Below are 21318 nucleotides of genomic sequence, written 5' to 3' on the forward strand. Positions count from 1 at the left end.
AAAAGGCCACAAATCTTTGACACAGAAAGATGCGCTATATTTTAACTGAAAATTGAGAAAAACAAATACAATTACCAAGTGGTCTCCCTTACCAAATCAAAACACGTGTCAAATATTACATCAGGTAGTTATTTCACATGTGGCTTCTAATATAATTTAAGAGTTGGCTTGGTGACATGTTGGTGGCTGCACACTTCACATGCTCTTTATTTACAGGCTCATAAAAATATGATGAGAGCCTGACTGACAGACTGACAGGTGCACGTGGAGTGAGAACAGCGTTTAATAGGCATGTTTCCAAAGTGATGAGCTCAGTGGACCACCAACAAAACGAGGACTACGCTGTGTGAATCATTATAAGATTATCACGACCTTCACAAAAACACTCTTACAAATAATACAAGGACAGAAAACACGTTTTTGAAGAATCAGTACTGATCATTAATATTTGATCACTGGGACTCCATTATTACAATGGGAACTCGGTCTTCTGCTTGAAAGAACGACCAATGGTTGACTCTGACCTAGAGAGGACACGAGCATGAGATGAACCCCTCCAAAAGTCTCTTTCTCGCCAATCAGCCGACTTGCACAAACACACGCATACATAAACACACACACACACGCTGTCTGCCAGCTCTTTCAGCGCCTGATGTGGATGCCAAACAGCATGCGAAGGCTGGATATCTGCCTCTCTCATTTGAATCAAAACAATTGCTACGATTTTTAGCTCTCCAGTGATTCTGCATAAAAACTAGGGCAGAGTATAACCACAGAAAACATGGGCTTTTAGAACTGAGCTAAAAATAGCCACTTCTACCCCCTAAAATGTGTATTTTCTCCCTGCTACAAATTTATCTAATGCAAATGTGTTTTTTGACAGAGACAAAGTATTCTTTCTCTTAAGTCTGCAGGATGCCGATATTGAAAATAGAATTAATGTACTCTGGCTTACAGGATCAGGATAACTGCATTTAGTTTTCTATGGCTGGCCAATAATACAAATCACCTTTTATATTTTCTTTTACATGGTGTTTGTCATTGTCATGTGCACACACAGTCTACTATGTTTGTTTCACTAACAAATTTTATATTTTGTTATTCTGTTATCTATCGAGAAAGAGGAAGATTTGGTACAAACACAAACCTTCACTTTATGGCAATATTCAAACATATTTTTCCCTTCAACAGTAATCAAGTAAGGAAACTTGATTGTTTGAAACAATGACAGCCAACAGTATCACTGCCCCTCTCTAAGCAGGTATTGGTTTTATATTTCTGCACAGCCTTGGCACCAGAGACAAAGGTGTGGCAACATGACACTGTTGCATGAAGAACAAAAACATGTGTTGCAGTAGAGTTTGATGGATGAAGCATGGGGACGCTGCCAAGATGAGTGGTTTAATCCACACAGCAGTCATGCATACATGAATTAATCAAGCCAACAACTTCACATGACCAAACTTAGAGAAACTTTTTAGCTTCATATTTTACCATTACATTAAACTGTCATGTGTGGTTAGTTTTGATTCTTTTAGAGATGATTTTTTGGGCATTTTTGCATTTATTTGATAGGGACAGCAAAAGAGATGACAGGAAAGGGTGTAGAGAGAGTATGGGTATGACACACAGCAACAGGGGCGCCCTGAGTAAGGTGTTTTTGAAAGTGTCTCTGTGTTCAGCTTCTCAGTACTTTTGCAGCTTCTAACAGAATCTCTGTGGTTTGCATTTTAGTATCTCTCCCGCATTGCTTCTTGTTCTTTCGGGTATCTGCTTTATTTTACTGTTTTATGTTCGCTTTCAGCTGGATAGAAGTTGAGTTAAATTAATACTGATGAAAACCAAATCCATCTAATTTAGCTGCTTCTGAATGAAAGCTTTTATAAACAAAGTAACGGGGGACCTTTAATTGTGAAGAATTTATAGGAAATAAAGTGTTTAATCACTGTTTTACAAGCAGAGCTCATCTTTAGTTAAAAGACACACCTTAAAGTGGATAGCCTTGTTGCTATGAGTGTTAACTGGTGTTGCCATGCTAATGCCATGTTAACACCAGGGTTAGCCCAGTCAAGCCAAAGTTAACTGTAGCTGTTAGCTAGTTAGCTCAGTCAGCCATACCGCTACAGCTTAGTCAGCCAATCAAGAAGCCAGGAGCCAAACCCAACAAGAAAACCGCCTCAGTACTGTGTTCCCTGTCAAACCGGCCACTGTCAGTCTCCGAGGCTGTGCTCTGTCCTGGTCCGACTGTGTTTGCTCAGATCTCCCCTTCAGTCAAAGACATCGTTGGCTTGTGTTCCAGTGAGTTCCTCACATTACTATACTGTGTATAGTTTCCTGCTATACCAATTACATACATCAGTGATGTGAGCAACACGTTATTAATCCCACAGATGAATCCTGACAGTCTGATTGATGTCAAGTTGTCATAACAAAGACATCTCAAACAGTGACAGCTTTGCATTAGAAATGACATAGCTGACCGAATGACACTCAGTGACAGCAGTCATAAACATTTGTAAAGACATGTTATGGCAGGTGTCATGACATGTGTTTTGCACACCCCTTTAAATAAATTGTTACCAACTCCTGTCATATTAAGCAGCACTGTTTCTGATGTAACCAAACCACAAATGCAGTTGAGTAGCGTTCACTCCTTCATCTTTTAAAACCTTTACGATTATTAACAAAACAGAACAGAAGATAAAAAGAGGAGCCTTAGGGCAGCTGAAATTGTCTATTGTCCATATATTCTATAAAGTCAATGTAATTTAATGTTATCAACCTCACTTTGCTCTCATCCTCCAGCATTAAGCTGGTTTAGATGTTCAATGATAATAACAATGGGATTTAGTAGAGAATGTAGGCCAACACACTGGTGTTAAACAGGAGCAGGACAGTCCCTGAGGGCTGGAGACTGATCACTGGCATAATTATTGCTGCCATAGAGTCAGATGGTACAGAAAGAGCTTTCTCTTACAAGTAGACAACACGCAAATATTGTTTGATACACTGCAGATCGGTGGTGAGAGGTTATAATGTGAACTGTGTAACCTTTTTTTTTTCAATCGTCCACAAAAACGGTATACAGTTTTGCTATGCTGCTCTGCTTGGTCTGTTTCTGTCGTGCAGTACACACACTGGATAATTATCAGACATATGCAATCACTATATAGGGATTCACTCACTGGAAGGAGTGTGTGGGGGTGGTGGGAGCAAAATGAAACAGACAGAAAAAGATGGCTAATTAGTCTCATGGAGCATGAAGCTGATGGGGAAAAAATGAGACTGAAAAATAGGTGAAATAATGAGAGTTAACAGTGAGAAAAGTGTAAAAGCAAAGGCCTCATGAGGCAAGATGGCCATAGTCACTGTAATACCCCCTAACTGTACCCCCTAAACTGTCCTCTCCCTGCTTTGTGCTCCTCCCTCTATTCTCTCCCTCTTTTTTTGGTATTCTCGTCAGTGACTCACCTGCCCACATGCTGAGCAGCTCAAAGGAGAATGTGACTGTTCTCAACAACAGAGGGCAAAATAAAAGAGAAAAAAATAACACAGAGACAAAAAAAATCAAAGTGTAAGAGAGAAAACTGACACAACTGACAACTTGACAATGAATTTTATTGTAAAACAGAGCATTTATTGTTACTGTATATGTATTGAATGTGTGTGCATGTATAGGCTCAATGTGTATGGATGTGTTTCTATAAATATATCGTACACACACACACACACACACACACACACACACACACACACTCTGGTGTTGCATAAGCTCAGCTGACATTCCTGCTGCCAGGCAGGATCAGTTTTTCCACCCATCCTGCCGGACAATGGACACAGCTGTCCCTCTGACAACCTCCCAAACTAATTCTACGTGTTTGGGTGTGAGTGCACAGAGTACACGGTTGTTTTCGCACGGGCAGAATCAGTTTCTGACACAGGTGGAGAAATAAGCTCAACTTTGTTGGAGTATTTTTTTTTCTTTTATCATATGATCTTTACAAATGCATGGGAGGAATGTAACTAAGTACATTTACTCAAGTACTTAACTTAAGTTCAAATTCACAGTACTTGTACTTCACTCAAGTATTTCAGTGTCACATTTGATACTTTAGCATTTTTACTCAAGGACCATTTGTATGGGTGACTTTCACTTTGACTAAAGTCTTTTACTTTTATACTTGAGTACTTTATATCATGCTGCAAATTTGGAAAGAAAAAAAACACACCTTTCTTCCAGGGTTAAGAAAATGTAAAACAAAAACTGTAAAACTACAACAACCAAAAAACAGCAGTAGCACTCTTGTCAGGCTGGGACTCACTAGAACCAGGACTGTACGCAGTTTTGGGCTTGGACCCAATGTTTACGCAAGAAACAAAGGACAACCCAGCAGACAGTACCTGATACCTGCAGGAGAGAAGAAAGAAACTTGATCCTGACCAACAAAAGTTAAACTTAGAGCAAAAGTTAAACTTAGAGGATGGGTTCATGTTGAGATAAAAAGCATCAACAGTACTTTCACAGCTAGTTACAGTCGTGATTAAGTGAATTGATGTTGTTACTATACACTTACTATACAGATTACAGTAGTAATTTGCGAGCCATAAATCAATTGTCTGTGAATTTGGTGTGACAAGTCCTCTTTGTTTGCTAATTCAGCCCTCGCCAGCTACCAGCTAGTGCAGACTGCGAGGATGAGGCGAGACCACGTGTTAATCACAGAGCAATATGTAGCAAGGAAGCTCAGGCAGGCTGCAGGAACACTGTAGGAACACAAGACAAGTGCAACATTGTAAAATGACAATAACAAGCAATATTACAGATTTCTACACTACTGTATATTTGTGAAAAGGAATCAAGTTAATTACTTTAACCAGCCCTGTAAGAAAAGCAACCACTTTGATGCTTATTTTAGTTCAGGTCTGCCTCCAGCCGCTGGACATACATTACTCACTCACTCACTGCCAAATGTTCTGTGCCACAGTCAGTCAGTGCATTAAAAAGCTGAGAAAACTTCAAGGCAACTTACTTCAATAGATTTTTGAGTTTTGAGCCTAACTCAAACTCTTCGGTTTTGAAGGGTTTTACCAACTAATAATGTTATGCTGTCAGAAGACTCGTTTCACTCTCAGAATCTGATTCTTTCGGTCTGATAACATTTGAAAGGTCCAGAAACGCGGCTCGATTAACTTCATTTTATCCCATTCAAGTTAGCAGAGGGTTAAACTGGGAGTTAGCTATAGGCACTTGGACTGGTGGGTGACAGACGTGGTGACTCCAGTATACAGACTCAATTCAGTGGAAGGAGTCAAACTTCCCATGTCTAGATGACTGTAATCGGCAAATATTGTGGGTCTTTTCATAGTTCATTTGAGCTTTGTTTGTGTGTCCATGTGTTTGTTGGACCCATCAATGTTTGGGTGTTTTGGCCAAGTAGCGATTGCCAAAATTTATTTTCTGAATACCAAAGATGAATGGAAGAATTGAGTTCCAAGTTCAACATCTGTGTGTTTGTGTGTGTGTGTGTGTGTGTAGAAGGAGTGACAGTGTGTGTCTAAACTCAAATTTCCCGATATGGTAGAATGGCATTCCTCATGATTCCCACAATTCACTGGAGGACCAGACGTGATGTCATTGAACACTCCCAAGAGGAGGCCAGAGGTGAGAGATTACATATTCTGTGTGCATGTGTGTGCGTGTGTGTGTGTGCATGTGTGTGTATGTGTGTATGAGAATAAGAGGCAGAGTGAAAACAGAGCAGAGAAAGAGGCTTCCCTGCTTTATTTTGTGGTTCACTTCATTATGAAAACACTGCCCTTGGACTACGTGTGCAATTGTGCATAGCATGCTCTTGGCTGTGTGCGCAATGTGTGTGTGTGAGTGTGTTTATTTTAGGTGTTTGTTGCAGGCAAAACTCCAGAGTACACTTTGTTTAGAGAGAGATGGAAGAAAGAAGAGAGAGCAGGGTTAAGAAACGAAAGACAAAAGAGGTTAATAGATTAAAATGACATTTTAAAGGGGAAGTCTGGGATGGAAAAGTGTGTGTATCTAATGACATAAATGCTGGAGGAAAGAGAGGAGAAGACATCAGGAGTAAGTGAAAGGCTTGTGACAGAGGGAATACTGAGAGACAAAGGAGGGATGATGGGGAAAGTAAAGAGTGGGAGGAAGGATGAGAGGGAGTCAAAGAGAAAAAGGAGGTAAAAGGAGGGAGAGAGAGAGAGAGAGACAGACAGAGAGAGAGAGAGAGAGAGAGAGAGAGAGAGAGACGAAGAGGGAGGGCGGGAAAAAATGTCCCAGATTCCCATGCCATTTAATAGGGAGCAAAACCAAACTGAGCTTATAATGTAGACTGGCTGAGCAGGGGGCAAAGTGACAGCATGAGTGTGTGTGTTGTGTGAGAGAGCAGAGCAGAGGAGAGGAGCGGAGGGGAGGAGAGAGAGAACTATCTGTGTGTATGTTTCTCTCTCTTTCTATCTGCATGTCTGTGTGTGTGTGTGCAGAGAACATATGTGGCACAGCCCACATGGAGGAGAACATGTAAAAAACAGCCAGTATTTCTTGTGTGGAAGTGCAGCCTGCAGACAGAGAATAATGGACTGTTTTTCTCTTTTTAAATTATGTTTTTCCAACTCGGGTTTTCCAGCATTTCTTCTTTTGTTTTTTTAAACAAGAGGCATATGCTTCACGTGGAGCTTCATCCAGAGGAGTGCTTCACTTCCCTTTGAGCTTTACTCACACACTCACACACAGAGTCCTCTGAGTGGGCGAGGGGGCCTACCTGGATTACTCTGAGTGTACATGTTTGTGGGACAGACTCACAGAAGACGGGAGAGGCTGAAAGAGAGGATAAAGTGAGGAAGAAGAGGAAGAGAGCGGGAAGATGTACCTGTACAAAGCGACATGCCCGGACATCCCCAACCCGAAGCAGAAGGGGTCCAGAGGTCAGGGAGGAGGTCAGGGCGGAGTACAGGCCCAAGGCCCGAGCCAGGGGAGGCTCAACAGGCAGACGTCCGGGGGTGCGGTGCCACGACCCTATGCTCCCCAGATGTTGTGGACGGCGAACAAAAGCAACAGTGTGGTGGAGCTCAAACAGCTGGAGGAGTTTCTCAACTTCCACTCGCTGTCGCTGCACGACACGGTCAAGAGCCAGACGGGCATGCTCTACAGGTAACCTCACGATGTTCCTGGAGACGTTTATAGATCCAAGGCTCATGTCTGCAAGCTAATTTGTTGCCATGGAAACCCTAACAACATTAGCGCTAAGAAGGAAGGATGTGGTTTCTGTTTGTTGTAGTGGGTAAGGGATTTGTTGCTATGGTTATGTGGATCGTGGGTTGGTAATGGGGTTTCGTTTTGTATGATGTCATGTTTGTTTTTTTCATTTGAGATTTTTTTAAAAAAAGTTCAAACACAACCATCACTTTGTGTTGAAAAGTGGTGAGATCATAAGTGGTCAGATGAAAAAAACATTTTTTAACAGGTCTTCACCATATGTGCAAAACAACGCCTAAAAAGATGACAATATGAAAATACTCTGTATAAAATGCAAAACAGCATCGACAAGACATGTGATAAGCTGCTTTCTGTTCCATCGTGCACATTAACCTTATTCCTTACTCACCGCTCCCTGTTCAGGATGATCAGTTAAGGAACTTCCCTTAACAAAATTCCTTCATTTGGACACACTGCAATGTCAACAATACATATATCACTCCGCTGGTTGTTAGCCTGTCAACGTAAAAAACTCAGATACCTTTTTGTGCACCTGTGGAAACTGTACATTACTGACACAAAACAAAACAAAAACTGATCCCATTACAAAACTTTTTCTATTGAAATGTATGTAACTTGTGAATAAATGTGATCTGATTAATTTGTAAGATGTACAGTGTCCTTCCTAAAAAGATGAATCATATGCCGATTGAAAGATTGTTATGTAATATGACATTGATTATTTAAAGGCTATTATTAATAATTTATATTATGTCAACCTTATGCTTTTATTATGTCATAAAATTATTTCTGTAAGTTATATAAAAATATAAATATTTGATTAATTATTGTATCATAATTTTATAAAATTTTAATTGTATTAGACATTATTATTATTGTTGTTAAATTATTACTTAATGAATTAAATAATTTTAAAATAAATATATCTAAATAAAAAATAAAAAATCTTACATACAAAGCATACATCTATGAGATATGCAACTATTATGTGAGCTCTGTTGTTTGTTTTAAATGCAGTTTGCTTGTCAGCTTCCAGCAAAGTTATGGATCCCTTGTTCACTTCCTTCCTACAGAGTTCACAGTCCCCTGATCTGAGCATTTTTTGTTCCCTACAGTTTGGAATCTTACTTTACGTGACTTTATATCCTGTGCAGTCCTTTTTGCAAAGAACTTCTAGGTGATCGGAAGGCACCCACAGTCATCCATCACATCCACAGTTGCAAGACAATGACAATCAATCAAACGATACCGGGTGGTCTGGTGGATCGGTTGGTGGCACTTTTGTGCATGTGTCAGGGGTGTAGATCTTCTGCAGCGGTCGTGGGTTCAACTCAGAGAGTTGTGTGAGTGCTTAGTTCAGCAACTCTTCATCCATTACTTGATGATTCTTGACTAATTAAGTCTTAAGAATAAACAAAATAGAAGCAAATTTGCACTCATTTTGTGACATCACATTTGTCACGTTGTCACATGCTGGATTAAACCATATTTGATCGTGTCTGTGTACAAATAAACACACAAATAAATTGTTAACAAACTGCACACATGCACACATTTTCCTGACATATGCACACCAACTTGAATAGTTTGATTATAGTTTTTAAAAGTAAAAAGTTTTTCCCTCAATGTTTACTAAAACTTGTGTAGAAATTTTCCGCAGGGATGACATATTTTTGTAGGCCAACCCAGAAATCAGCATTACTCTAGTTCCCTCCACAAAAATCCAATGGGAATATTCCATCAGAAATTTTCCATTAGTGCAGAAAATAAGATCCGTGGTGAACAAAAGTTTATGATACTGACACATTTTGTTCAGCAAGACAATCCTCCCATACAAACATCACTTTTTGATTTTTGATGTTTAGTCGCCAGAAGTGAAAAGACAATGTTATGGATATAAATTAACTACACCAAAGCCTGGACTTTGTCAGCACCACTAAGTGACTAGTTTTCAGCATGATTACGTTCAATGTCCCCAACAACCTCTGTAGTCTCATTTAGCCACTTTTAGCCTGTTAGCTTGTTAGCACTTGTTACCAAAAGAATTTTAGGCATCTCCAGAAACCCAGTGCCATTGAGACGAGGGAACTGGAACGCATTTCTAGGTTTTAGCAGCACACAATAGGAACAGCTCATTTTGGTGTTTATGTTAGCTTCACAGTACTAATATAGCTTTTTTTAATGTTATGTTTTTGGGCTTTTTATACCTTTATTGGATAGGACAGCTGAAGAGCAGACAGGAAACAGGGTGAAGAGAGGTGGGGATGACACACAGCAAAGGGCCGCAGGCAGGAGTCGAACCAGTGGCCGCTGCAGAGGACTAACAGCCTCAGTACATGGGGCGGACGCTCTACCAACTGAGCTGTAGGGCTGCCTCCTTTTAGAGCATTTTAAACTGTATATGTGTTTCAAAACAGGTAAACTCAATAGACAGATAGAAGTGAACGCCCCAGGGTCATAAGCAGAATTAATACATGTACAAGAAGATACAGGATAATCTACTTCATGACAGAGAGATCCTCAGGCTGTGTTGGAGAACTACTACTGTCATGTGTTTGTTGTTTTCCTTCTAGTTTGTCATCTGTGCTGAAGCATCATGTTGTTGAGCGGTTTGAGTGAGTGTGATTGGGACATTGTGGATCGCTGCTCAGCCCTCAGGCTAAAGAGCAGCATGTAGCTGCTTTGCCTTCATTGTGTTGTTGTTGATTCCAGTGGAGAGGAAATGACAAAAAGGATCTCGAACAAAGCATTTAATTCTCTGAAGTTGTTGCTTGTTGTAGCTTGTTTTTAATTCTTAACTGTTATTTATTTGCGAGAGTTGCCTGGACATGAACTTTCTTCTACAGACATCCCCTGCTTCACACTCACACATTCACTGCTGCCCTCTACAAACACTGTTAGACACTTAACAGCATCACAAAAATAATATTCTTACTGGGTTGCAATGACAAAGATTAATTTATTTTAAGATTTATTTTATTTTAGTCAGTCAAGATTTAAAATTAGAGCTCTGTTGCACAATTAAATGATAATCTGAGATTAGTAAATCCATGTTTGGTGATTTAAAATGAAATTTAATAAATTAATCAATATGGTGATGGTTGCCTACCCAAATTAAAATAAATACATAATTATGACTCATCTACTGGCATGACTGGAAGTGTGAAGGAAGAAAACTTTGGGCTGCCATGCATTCGTAAATAAAATGCTGTGTCATTTGCCAGGTAGCTTAAAAGTTAACACAAAAAACCTTGTTTGCTGACTAGCCAAAAAGTAATAAAATAATGTTATGTTGTTTGGTACTTAGGTGGCTAGCTAGATTACAGAAATTTTAAATTGTTAACTAGCTAGCTAAAGAGTAAAAAAACAAAAACAAAAGAAACATTATATTGTGTGCAAAAAAGTAACTAAATGTTATATGCTTCCTGGAAAGCTAGCTAGGACGTTAGTTAGCCTAGCCTTAATATTTAGTGCATTTCAACATAATGTAAAGTTAAACAATGGTTTAAGCAAGTTTAAAAATAAATCCTTGTTGGTGCAACCCAGCCTATATGAGGAAGAATCGTAAGTCCAAGCAAAATAAACCTGTTACAGTAATAACAAGCATTTAACTTTCCCATACGTAATGGTAATCACAACATCCAAGTTACACTCCACAGTTAGAAAATTAGGTGTCCATGTGTGTTTTATATTTGGAAAAGCTGCAGGCTTAGTATTTCCATGAACTGTATTTTGGTCATTTGAACAGCCCGTTCATTCCCCTGGCTCTCTCTGGCTATATTCTGCAGACATATTTGACTACACTGCAGTCAGTGTAATAATATCATGGCCTAAACTTGTTCTGTTGTTGTGTTGGTACAGAGAAAATGATGACAGCACGGAGCGTGACTTTTCCATCACCCCTCTGTGTCCACCAATGCCCGGGGGGGTTGGGGGGGAGTGTGATGGCACTCTGTATCCCTGTTGAGTCAACCTGGCTGTGGGAGCTCATATGGCCATTTGCTGTTAGCATTTCGCCTTGGGACCTTGGCATATGTGTGTACATCGGCCTGTGTGTGTGTGTGTGTGTGTGTGTGTGTGTGTGTGTGTGTGTGTGTGTGTGTGTTTGAAAGTTTGTCCATTGCCCTGGCATCCTAATAAAACAGCTGGCTGCCCACTTCCTTTTCCAGGTCAGTGTGTATCGGTGGTTAAGACCTGTGCCGGACACTCACACTGACACAAACAGGAGATTTTTTTTTCCTTTTGGTTCAGGGGAAATTTATTCCTCTGGCCCAGAACTAATAGAGAAATGTAGGGGAGAGCTGGGATGAAAGCACAGAGGGGCTGTCACAACATACACGTTTTCTCTTGTAACACAAAGCACAGAACATGCCATGAAGTCCAAATGAACAAGGCCATGTCCATAGCTGAAAAACAGCCCAATCCAATTTGTTCTGCCAGACTTACAGTAGAAGAACTGTTTGTTTTGTTTTCTGTTTTTTTTTACTTTTCAGAAATACAAAACAGTTATCTTTTCTGTTTTTAAGGTAATGTTTATGTTTGTTGAAAATAGTCAATTGTCAATATCAATAGGCTTACTGAAGGTTTAATTTATCTCTTTAATTTATATCACAGTGTTATTATTAAAGATGTAGTTCTTTGCTCATTATATTTTCAGGGTATGCACATGTTTAGAGTGAGGAAGGTCTCATCAATCCACATGTTTATGCCTTTGTAAACAACTGATAAACACACAGTAGAGGACTCATTGTTACTTGTTATTGTTTTGCACCTCTGCAGTGTTCCTACAGCCTGCTTGAGCTTCCTCGAGTCTAGGGAGGAGGGGACAGGAGGAAACAACTTGATTCAATAATATATTGTATATTAAATAAGGATTCAACCTATTTGATATAAAGTCCATGGCTTCACCTCACTATTTGGACCGCAGTACTCATTTTTGGATGTGCAATTGCTACATATTGCTCCTTTAACATGATCAATTGATTTTAGAGAAACACAGTCATTTGCTTATGGGACTAAATGAAGCGTTAATTGAGAAGTTGGGCCTCTGCTAGCTCCATCTCTGTGTCTAATTATAGGATACTCATATTTATGCAGCCAGAACAGCAAAAAAAAGCAATTATCATGTTCATGTTCTTTCTTTCTGAGGGGCAGCTCAGACAAAGAGGGCGAATGGGCAGTTGCTCGGGCAACTTTAGCCTTGCCTTGTACCTGTCCTTGCATATGAACACCCCCAAAGGAAGAGATGGAAATCAGTGAAGTGCCCCCAGCGCCCTTCCAACAAGGTTCCCTTTAAAATCTTTCTAGCTCTGTAGAGAGAGGTGAGTCGTGACATGATAAAGTCTGTGAGAGCATTTCCTAACCCAGCCTATTTGGCTTGTGACCCCTCTAAACAAAGAAATGTCTACTTATGATGGCCCATCAGGTTGTTATGACAGCTACACCAAGGACTGCTTTTTTTGTGCCTTTCTAATACTTTATAGGAGTCTGAAAAGGTAAACCTGTCCAGTATTTCTCAACAAAAAGTTCAAATAGGAGGAAAGTTTGTGAAAAATGCTTGATTGTGAAGATCAGGTAGCAAAGATATGTTTTTTCTTCTTCTTTTGTATCTTGTTAATAATTCTACGAACTCCTGTCCTAACTACAATTTTAACCTCAAACTGTCATCCCTAAAATTTATCTAAATTAAAAACCTATTAGGGCTACATAATTAATCAAAATTGCAATATGGCCAAGTGCAATATCAAGATTGCAGGAGCTGCATTTTTATAATAAAGAAAAAGTAGTGTAGTGCTGCAGAGTAGCCCTGGCTTTTTAGTAAAATTATCCTTCCCACTAATCATGAATTAGATCGCAATATATGTCAAAATAATCATATTATGATTTTTTTTTAGCATTTTGTGCTGACCTTTACCCTTGGGCTTCATTCCTCGCACCTGACCACAGTTCTACCCTTGTACCACAGATATAAATTTGATATAATTTTTTTGCCCCTCAGAAGGTAAAGGAAAACAAAAAATATAGTTTTTTACTGTTTAAATAAAATGACACACTTTCTGTTTTTGCGAACCTTTGATTCATTAAAAATTCTACAAAGAGCACAGATGGGAGAAGGAAGAAGAGACAAACTACGAGCAGATATGAGCCTCGGCTTCACAGTTTGCCCTCACATGCCCTACAGTTTATTATTCATGAGTGTGTGTGTCTGTATTTGGGGCGTGGGTTTGTGTTTTCAGTTGTAAAGGAGCATCTGTGTGTGTGTGTGTGTGTGTGTGTGTGTGTGTGTGTGTGTGTGTGTGTGTGTGTGTGTGTGTCTGTCTGTCTGTCCGTGTGTTTAAGACAGCAACTGCTGCTTCTTATGTGTGTGCATGTTCATTGTATCATTATCTTGACCACATAGACCATGATTACAACTTACTGTGTGAAAATCAGAACATACTGTATGCATGCAACATTTCCTCAGGGCTAATGTGGCGAATGTTAACGCTAATTATCTGGGCCAGATACCGTCGCTATGTGACAATGTCAGTGAACCATGTGCAAAAAGCAGAGATCAGCTGATTTAAGAAAAGCTTTAGAAACTGACTTTGACAGGCAGCCAGTGCACATGCTGGCCCTGAACGCCTCAGCACTGAATGAACATCCGGTCCAGGTTCACTCTGGTGTTAACCTCGGCTTCGTCGTTCTTCTTCTCTGCTTCCTTTGAGTTCTCAGTCTAGTCTTCTTGTATTGTATTAAAGAGGGAACAGCTGTCAGGGTTTGTTGTTATTCACAACGCCTCCACCATCTGCCATTTTTGAGTCACTTCAATGTGAGGAGGTCTTCTTCCTGCTTTGGTTTAAACTCTTTATTTGTGCCACAAATCAACTCTGCACAGTTTGCAGGAAATGACATATAATAAGCTACATAGTGTTCTTGCTGTGGTCACAGTTTCTTAAAATCAAAGATTGTATTAGCTTTTGTGAGTATTTTTAAAAGCTGCATTATGCCAGTACTTTCTGGTTCACAGTAATCATACTTTTTGAGATATTATAGCACATGGGAAAAGTTAGACTTCAGGACTTTTTGCCGCCCATTCTGGCAGAAATCTGGCAGCGAAGAATGGGTTTTCTGGCAGAAAGGCAGTTTTCTGTCCCAGTTGGTTAAGTTGTTCATTAAGTCAAAACTACTTAGTTAGACCATGTGTTTCTGAAGCTTTCTGGCAGAAAATTCTCCATGTGCCATATTATAGTGCACACAACTTGCTTTGATGAAATAATGATGTCTGGTGTTTTGTTTGAGCAGATTCTAGCTGCTTCAGCACAGTGAGGCAGTTTCCATGTTTTCATTTGGGTAACTGAATGAATATTAAGCTCAGAAATTGTGTTCATTCAATCAACTTTCCTGTAAAAACAAAACAAAAGAATACATCTAGTACATCCCCTTTTAACCTAAATGCCACAGAGGCAAATGCACTCTGCTGATATTTGATTACACACACTGAATTAAAGCAGACATCACTTTTAATCAGACTAGTGGGGAAATAGATTAATCGAAAAGCCCACGATATTATTGGTACAAAGCAGGGAATGCTGGGTAAAAGAGTGACAGTGACGGGGCATTTAGACCTCCAGGGGGCAGAGGGTCACATTATGAAGCATATGCCATGCGCACATGGGTGTACCAGTGTGTGTGTGTGTGTGTGTGTGTGTGTGTGTGCACAGACAGTCTGGATGTTTGTCAGTCCATCTGATTAAACAAGCTCTGCCTGCTGATGGAGCATGGTGTGAAGGTGACAGAGTTACAGCGTCCCCACAGTTGTCTATCTACTTCTCTGTCACTCACTTTACTCTTTATTGTTTTTGTTTCTTTCTTATTTTTCTGTTTTTGCATCATTTATTGGATTTGTCTGTTAATCCTTTTTTTCAGAGAGCTTTAAAAAAAAGCATGTGAAAGAAAATTAGATGTAAAAGTTCAATAATGCAAAACTGTGAAAATTGGATTATAAATTTACCCCTCTATAGTTTCACAGTTTTGAATTAATATTGTTAAAAAGGAGACTGATCTGCAGCATAATCAGCAACTCATTTCGTGTCTTCACTTTCTATTACCAGATACTTTTTCTTAGCTGTTCTTGATTATATTCATTATAAACTGCAGTGAAAATGTTTTTGCTTCACAGATGGGAACAGACAAAAAAAAAAACACTATGTAAAAAAAAACACTATGTAAAAAAACAAAAAACAAAAACACAGTGTGGAGTCGGACAGATGCAGTACTGGGTTAACTTGACCCAGTACCAATGGGTGGAAGCTTACCCAGCAGAGGGGATGTTATGGTCCAGTAAAAAAACAACAAAAAAACACTTAGTGATATCGGTGATATATTTTTAGTGCGAACAAACATGGACATTTGTATAAACTTAGATTTCCATGTTGAAAAAGTATTCCACACATCCGTAGTGTAATTTTGAATATCCAACAATACACTGTGACTAGTAGTGTTGCAATTGCAGATATCCACAAATGTATTATTGATATCAGCTGGAAGCTTTCTCTCTATAGATATGTGACATCAAATTATGACTGGTGACAGCTGGATTGTATATCTGAAATGAAAGTCTTTTCTAGTAAGAACAGATTCTTTTGCTGATAGCTACTGTGTTCATTCTGGATATCAAAAATTCAACTGTGAATATCTGAAATTAAAGCTAAATACATGAAAGGCTAAAGTGACATTGTTTTCCTGTGGACAAATGTCATTGTGCCAATGCCACTATGTATCCAGTCTAGCTAGTAAATGTTGAAAATGATACCTTGTAAGGATATCTAGATATCTTTAGATATCTTGTCATCTGAGTGATTTCAAACCTTCTCTCGTCTTCCAAATTTTGTGGGACTGTTTCTGAGCTCCACATTACATTAAGGGAGGAAAAGAAACCCAGAACAAATATAACAGCACTGCGTTTGAGACCCAAATAAGAAAGAGAACAACAGCGAGTGTTTATTGGCTACAGCCAGTCACAAGCCTGTCTGGACTGGAGCCTCGTGTTCACTTCGCTTCTGTTTAGACTCTGCAGGCATCTGCCTATGTAAGGAGAAGCTGTCCAGGCTCAACAATTGTGCTGATTATGTAGTCTAACAGAGTGAAGAGTTGGTGTGGGGTGAGTGGAGACAGAGGGAGTGAAAAGAGAGAGGAATAGAGCTTAAGCACAACTAAAGGAGGACTATTTTAAAATGAAAAGACACCATTAGATAACACTATATATATATTTTTTTTTTACCAGGGAAGCAAGTGGTGTTCATGCTCAAATACAGTAAACGGGGAGTGATTTGTCTCTTTTTATATTCTGGTGTTTATGTATTTTTCTGTGTGTGTGCAATAGTTTGTATGTGAGTGTGTGTGTGTGTGTCAGTCTGTATTGTTAATCAGAGCCTAATGAAGCTGTAGTTGGTAACTGATCGACACTTGAGAAGCAGTGAGCGAAATTGTGCACTCAACCAGTGATTCATGGATCTCTCTCTCTCTCTCTCTCTCTCTCACACACACACATGCAATCAGACATACACACACACACAATCAGACACAGACATACACATACCCATGCAGATAAATGCGTCAATTGCTCATCCTTTATTCATCTTGGAAAACGAGTGAATATTTAACATAGGAGCTGGTATCCCCACTAAATACTTAATTGGTCAGGCGGGCACAGAAATGTGTGTGTGGTGTTTTGTGTGTGCGTGTGTGGTGGCATGTGTCTGATTGTATATTTAGCACTACTAGCCGTTTTCCTTTTTTTTGGAGGGAGCTCATTATACTGCTTTTTTAATGGACAGATCAAATGTGTGTGTGTTTTTTAGTTTAATGGATAATCATATCAGGATAGACATTTCTCTATAGTATCAATACATACTGAATTTGCTGCATCACTTTGACCAGAAAGTATAGATCTGCTCAGTTACCTCTGCTCTAATTCACAGTGTTGTGTCCAATACCCTAGAGTACAAATTTAATAAAGGACTTTAAGGTATTTGTAAAGCTCTTTTGTGGCTAATTTCCACCTGTATTTAAATGTAGTGGTATAAGTACCTGTTTTAAAGCCTTTTTATTATGAATGCTTTAAAGCCATTACGTTAAAAGCCCTCTGAGGGTGTGTTAAACTGTGACAGGCTTTACACACAAGGTATTAGACCGACCAAGATCCTGTGACACCTTTGGCTTAGAACCAGTCATGTAATAAATTACTTTGGACAGAGAGAAAGAAACACCTCCCTTCGTAATTAAAAGACGAGGAAAGCCCTTTAACCGGGGGTTTTATAGTACAGTATGTATTCAATTAAATTTCACAGTTACAGCTTTAGACTACAGGGGTTTTTAAGTATTTCTCTAGGCTGATTTTGAGCTGAGTCCAAGATTGGTTAGTGCTCTTGTGACAACTATCCTGTACCCCCTGGTTCCCAAATTAAAAATTAAACGCACAATATGCAATTTTTGCAGCCAATGGTCTCTCTTATTAAAACGATAACAAAAGATATAGTTTGAGGACACTGTGATATAGTGTGGGACCATGGGGGTTGTTTCATTCTTTGCTAAACAACCATCATTGTAGTTGTTTTATTCACATTATGTGCAGTCACACTTGTAGACTTCCTTTCTCCCTCTCTGAAAGTATCTGAAAGTTATAGCAACAAGCAACTAGCCAGCAACAGCTAGAAGGAAACGCAAGATTACCTTGAATAAATTATGTTTTTTTCTGTGTTTGAACACTGTTGATAACATTTGGGATTATGTAAGTACACAACTCAATATAATGTGAAACACAGTCTGCCATTTTAAGACATTTTAATGCGGAAATGTTTCATATTATGGCTTTAATCAGTTCCTTGCATCTCCTTCACTGTGGTGAAACAGTGCCCCTCTGGATGAAAAGAGCTGGTGCATGTCAGTCAGTGTGCCTGGTGAATAATGATAGCAAAAGCAGCCCGATATCACAGAGATGTCAACATAGCGGAAATGTGCTACTTTTAAAGTGTTGCTGCAGGTTGAGGTTTGTCTGCTGGTTCTGTTGATCTTTTTAGCATGCAGATTACATGAATAATATCTAGAAATACATAACAAAATACATATCGTAATTTAAATAATTTATTTATATCCAAATCCATCAAACTGACTCCTGTACACACATGGACACGTGACATGTCACAAGCACACCCACATACCTGCCATGCTCAGGCCGGGAGGATGAGAGGAAGAAAAAGGGTTGAGACAGAAAAGACAAAGCAACAGACTGGTTTATGCACCAGTGAATGGGTCTACTCATATTCTTTTAACAGTCATAAGTCACTACTGAGTAGACCTATTATTTGAGTTAATACCCAAACCTCTCATCTGTATTTTTGTGGCTGAAAGGGCCAATAAAAACCATAACATATGGATCGAAACAACAGCAACAACAGCAAGAAAAAAAACCCTGCTGCACTTGGCACAGATTTGCACACGTGACCATGATCACTGAGCAGGACAATACAGGAGATGGGAACAATTTAAACTGAAAATTTAAAAAAACAGAACCCATTTCCATTGAATGCCTGCTACTCATAATGCATTAAAATAAACAGTTAAGAAAAGTAACCAAGAGACCTTTATCATAGCAGCCATGTTGATATGAAATGTGAACATGCACAATAGCAGCACCCTGACTCTGTTTGACCTTAATTGGTATCATTGGAAACCCCAGTTTACACTACTATTTCATGTATGGCTGCTGTGAAAACGGTATTTTTAAAGAAAGACTTAGTACTTTTACTTAAGTACTTTTTTAACACCAGTAGTTTCACTTGCAACTGAGTAATATTTCAGTAATGTAACAGTAATTTTACTTGAGTACAGAGTGTCAGTAGTCTTTCCTTCACTGATGGATTTGTCATACAGACCTGGCAACCCTGGGCTTCAAAGGACGCTAGCATAAATTGGCATCCTTTGCTTAGCTTTATAAAATATCAGCCATTAGCTAAGTTGTCAACACTACCAGACTTTAAATGGAAAAGGGTCTGGGGAAGAAAACTGGTACATTTAAGTAGCCGCATTCAAATTATGTATATTGTTAACCTCGTTCAGCTGGCTGGTTTTCCAGTATTGCTATTAGCAGTTAGCTACTTTAGCTGGTTTTGCGAGGCTTGTTAATCCAGCAGCGTGTCTTCCTGAGAAGAGACTCCAGTATCAGGTACACTGGGAAGGTTTATGACATGAACTGACCAGTTTGGCTCCACAAAGAAATGGAAGATGGTCTCTTCAAATGTAAGTAAGTAAGTAAGTAAGTAAAATACTCTCTCCACACTAAGCTAAGTCATCCCCGTCCTGTAAACTTTACTTTGTCTGTGTACTTGCTATTTCTGTGGCTTTACCACTGGTTGAATGTCCCGCCGTGGCTATGTGATTTATTTGTTGCTAGTTGTTGATGTTATGGTGGTTGTTTTGGTTAAATGTTGGCTAATATCTATTGTGCTTGGTTTGCATGTTTACTAAACTAGTCTAAGTCAACTCACATTCGCTGTATCCTGTGTTGAAAGTCTGGTTGTTGGTTATTGGTATTTTACATATCTTTTGATTTTAAACGGTGTTGTATAATGCAGAAGTTATCATTTTTTTTCCCCAGTCAAGGACCCCATACAAGATAGAAAATGTACTGTGGACCCACTCATTTATGTCCCTTAGAATAAGGGCAGTCTATTTTTTTATACTTCTATTTTGTGAAATGTATTAGATATTGTTAAAAATATATGCACCATATCTGCTCAGAATACCCATAACATATATACACATATGCATACGTCAAGAGAGTATTTCACTCTTGTGCATATAAACTGTAATGAGAAGTCTGATTATTTTAAATAATATACATTAACTGATATAAAATATATGAATTTATGAAAATACATAAATATGACAATAAGCCAGACTTATACCTGACTATTTCATGTCAATATGGCTGCTGTGAAAAGGATCTAATAAGAGGAAAGTGGAGTAGTTGTCAGTTAAGGGAAGAAGGGAAAATAATTGAAACAGTTGTCAATAAAACACAATAGAGTAGGGTGACCAGACCCCCACCACAGACTGCAGCCTCCAAAATGACCATACAGTTGAATCAACGTCTTTGTAAAACACTTTCAAGTTAGGATTGCTTGCAGGACTGTTGTACTGCAGTAGCTTTAGATAAGTGTGCAATCGACTGTACACATCAAATGGGGTTGTCTATCACATGGACAATATTTTGAAATTAAAGATGAATCTAATATTAATTACTGGCTATATTAAATATAATAACTATTCCAAATGTGGTGACACTATTAAATGTTTGAATCATAATTTTACAATAACATTTGATATTACCTTTTGAGCTATAATTTAAAATGTAAAATAAATAATTTGTCAAGTAAAAATCTAAAATCCATGCATGGTCATTTGAGAGGAGAAGAATGAACTGCTGGAGGGTTCAGACAGAAATGCTTTATTTAATTAGTGTTTTATCAATCGTACTGATTGATCATTTCATGTTGCCTGCTTTCTTCTCTCACGTACACACATTAAATGTCACTTTAGTGACATTTAAATGTCACTTTATTGACATTTAATTGACTTGTTAATTCCCTAGAGACATACTCTGTCCTGGCCTACACATTTGTCTAACCCTAAGCCTTAGCCTTCACATGAATTCAACGCTGACAGAAAACAGTTTTATTGTATATTAGGAATGTATTTGTGGTGAAAACAAACAAACTTCTTTTCTGTCCCCTGTTAATCAATCACCCAGACTCCACTGTCACACACAGTGCTATAACTCTCGGAGTCTCTGCAAACACACATGCACAGACCTCTGGTGTTTCACTTGTGCCAGCACTAGTTAACTGTGTGAATCAATAGGGCATTGGTTTGTCCTATTGACATGGTCATTTAATAGCAGAGTGCCAGGCAGGAGTTGATCAGCTGGGACAGGCTCAACAGTCTCTGTGCTCAGCTGACCAGTCTCTAAAATGCTCTCAGTTTGAGAAAAATAATATTTAATCCGTTTCTGCTTTATTAGATCTGTGAAAGACAGAGAT

General features: G+C 38.9%; 1 protein-coding gene across 2 annotated transcripts in view; it reads left to right on the top strand.

Moving 5' to 3' along the window:
* The window catches only part of kcnab1a (potassium voltage-gated channel subfamily A regulatory beta subunit 1a), a 156124-nt gene that overhangs the window by 5065 nt on the left and 129741 nt on the right, over positions 1-21318 (top strand). The window contains exon 1 of one of the 2 annotated variants that reach the window (XM_084717312.1): positions 6362-7171. The exons of the other annotated variant lie outside the window; for it this stretch is intronic. Within the exon in view, the coding sequence (XP_084573438.1) occupies positions 6885-7171 (287 nt within the window). The 5' untranslated portion in view covers positions 6362-6884. Of the gene's footprint in view, positions 1-6361; positions 7172-21318 lie in introns of those variants that run through there. 2 annotated transcript variants of the gene reach the window in all.

The sequence above is a fragment of the Lutjanus erythropterus genome, chromosome 4, assembly GCF_056507025.1.
Source record: "Lutjanus erythropterus isolate fLutEry1 chromosome 4, fLutEry1.hap2, whole genome shotgun sequence".
Classification (NCBI taxonomy): domain Eukaryota; kingdom Metazoa; phylum Chordata; class Actinopteri; order Lutjaniformes; family Lutjanidae; genus Lutjanus; species Lutjanus erythropterus.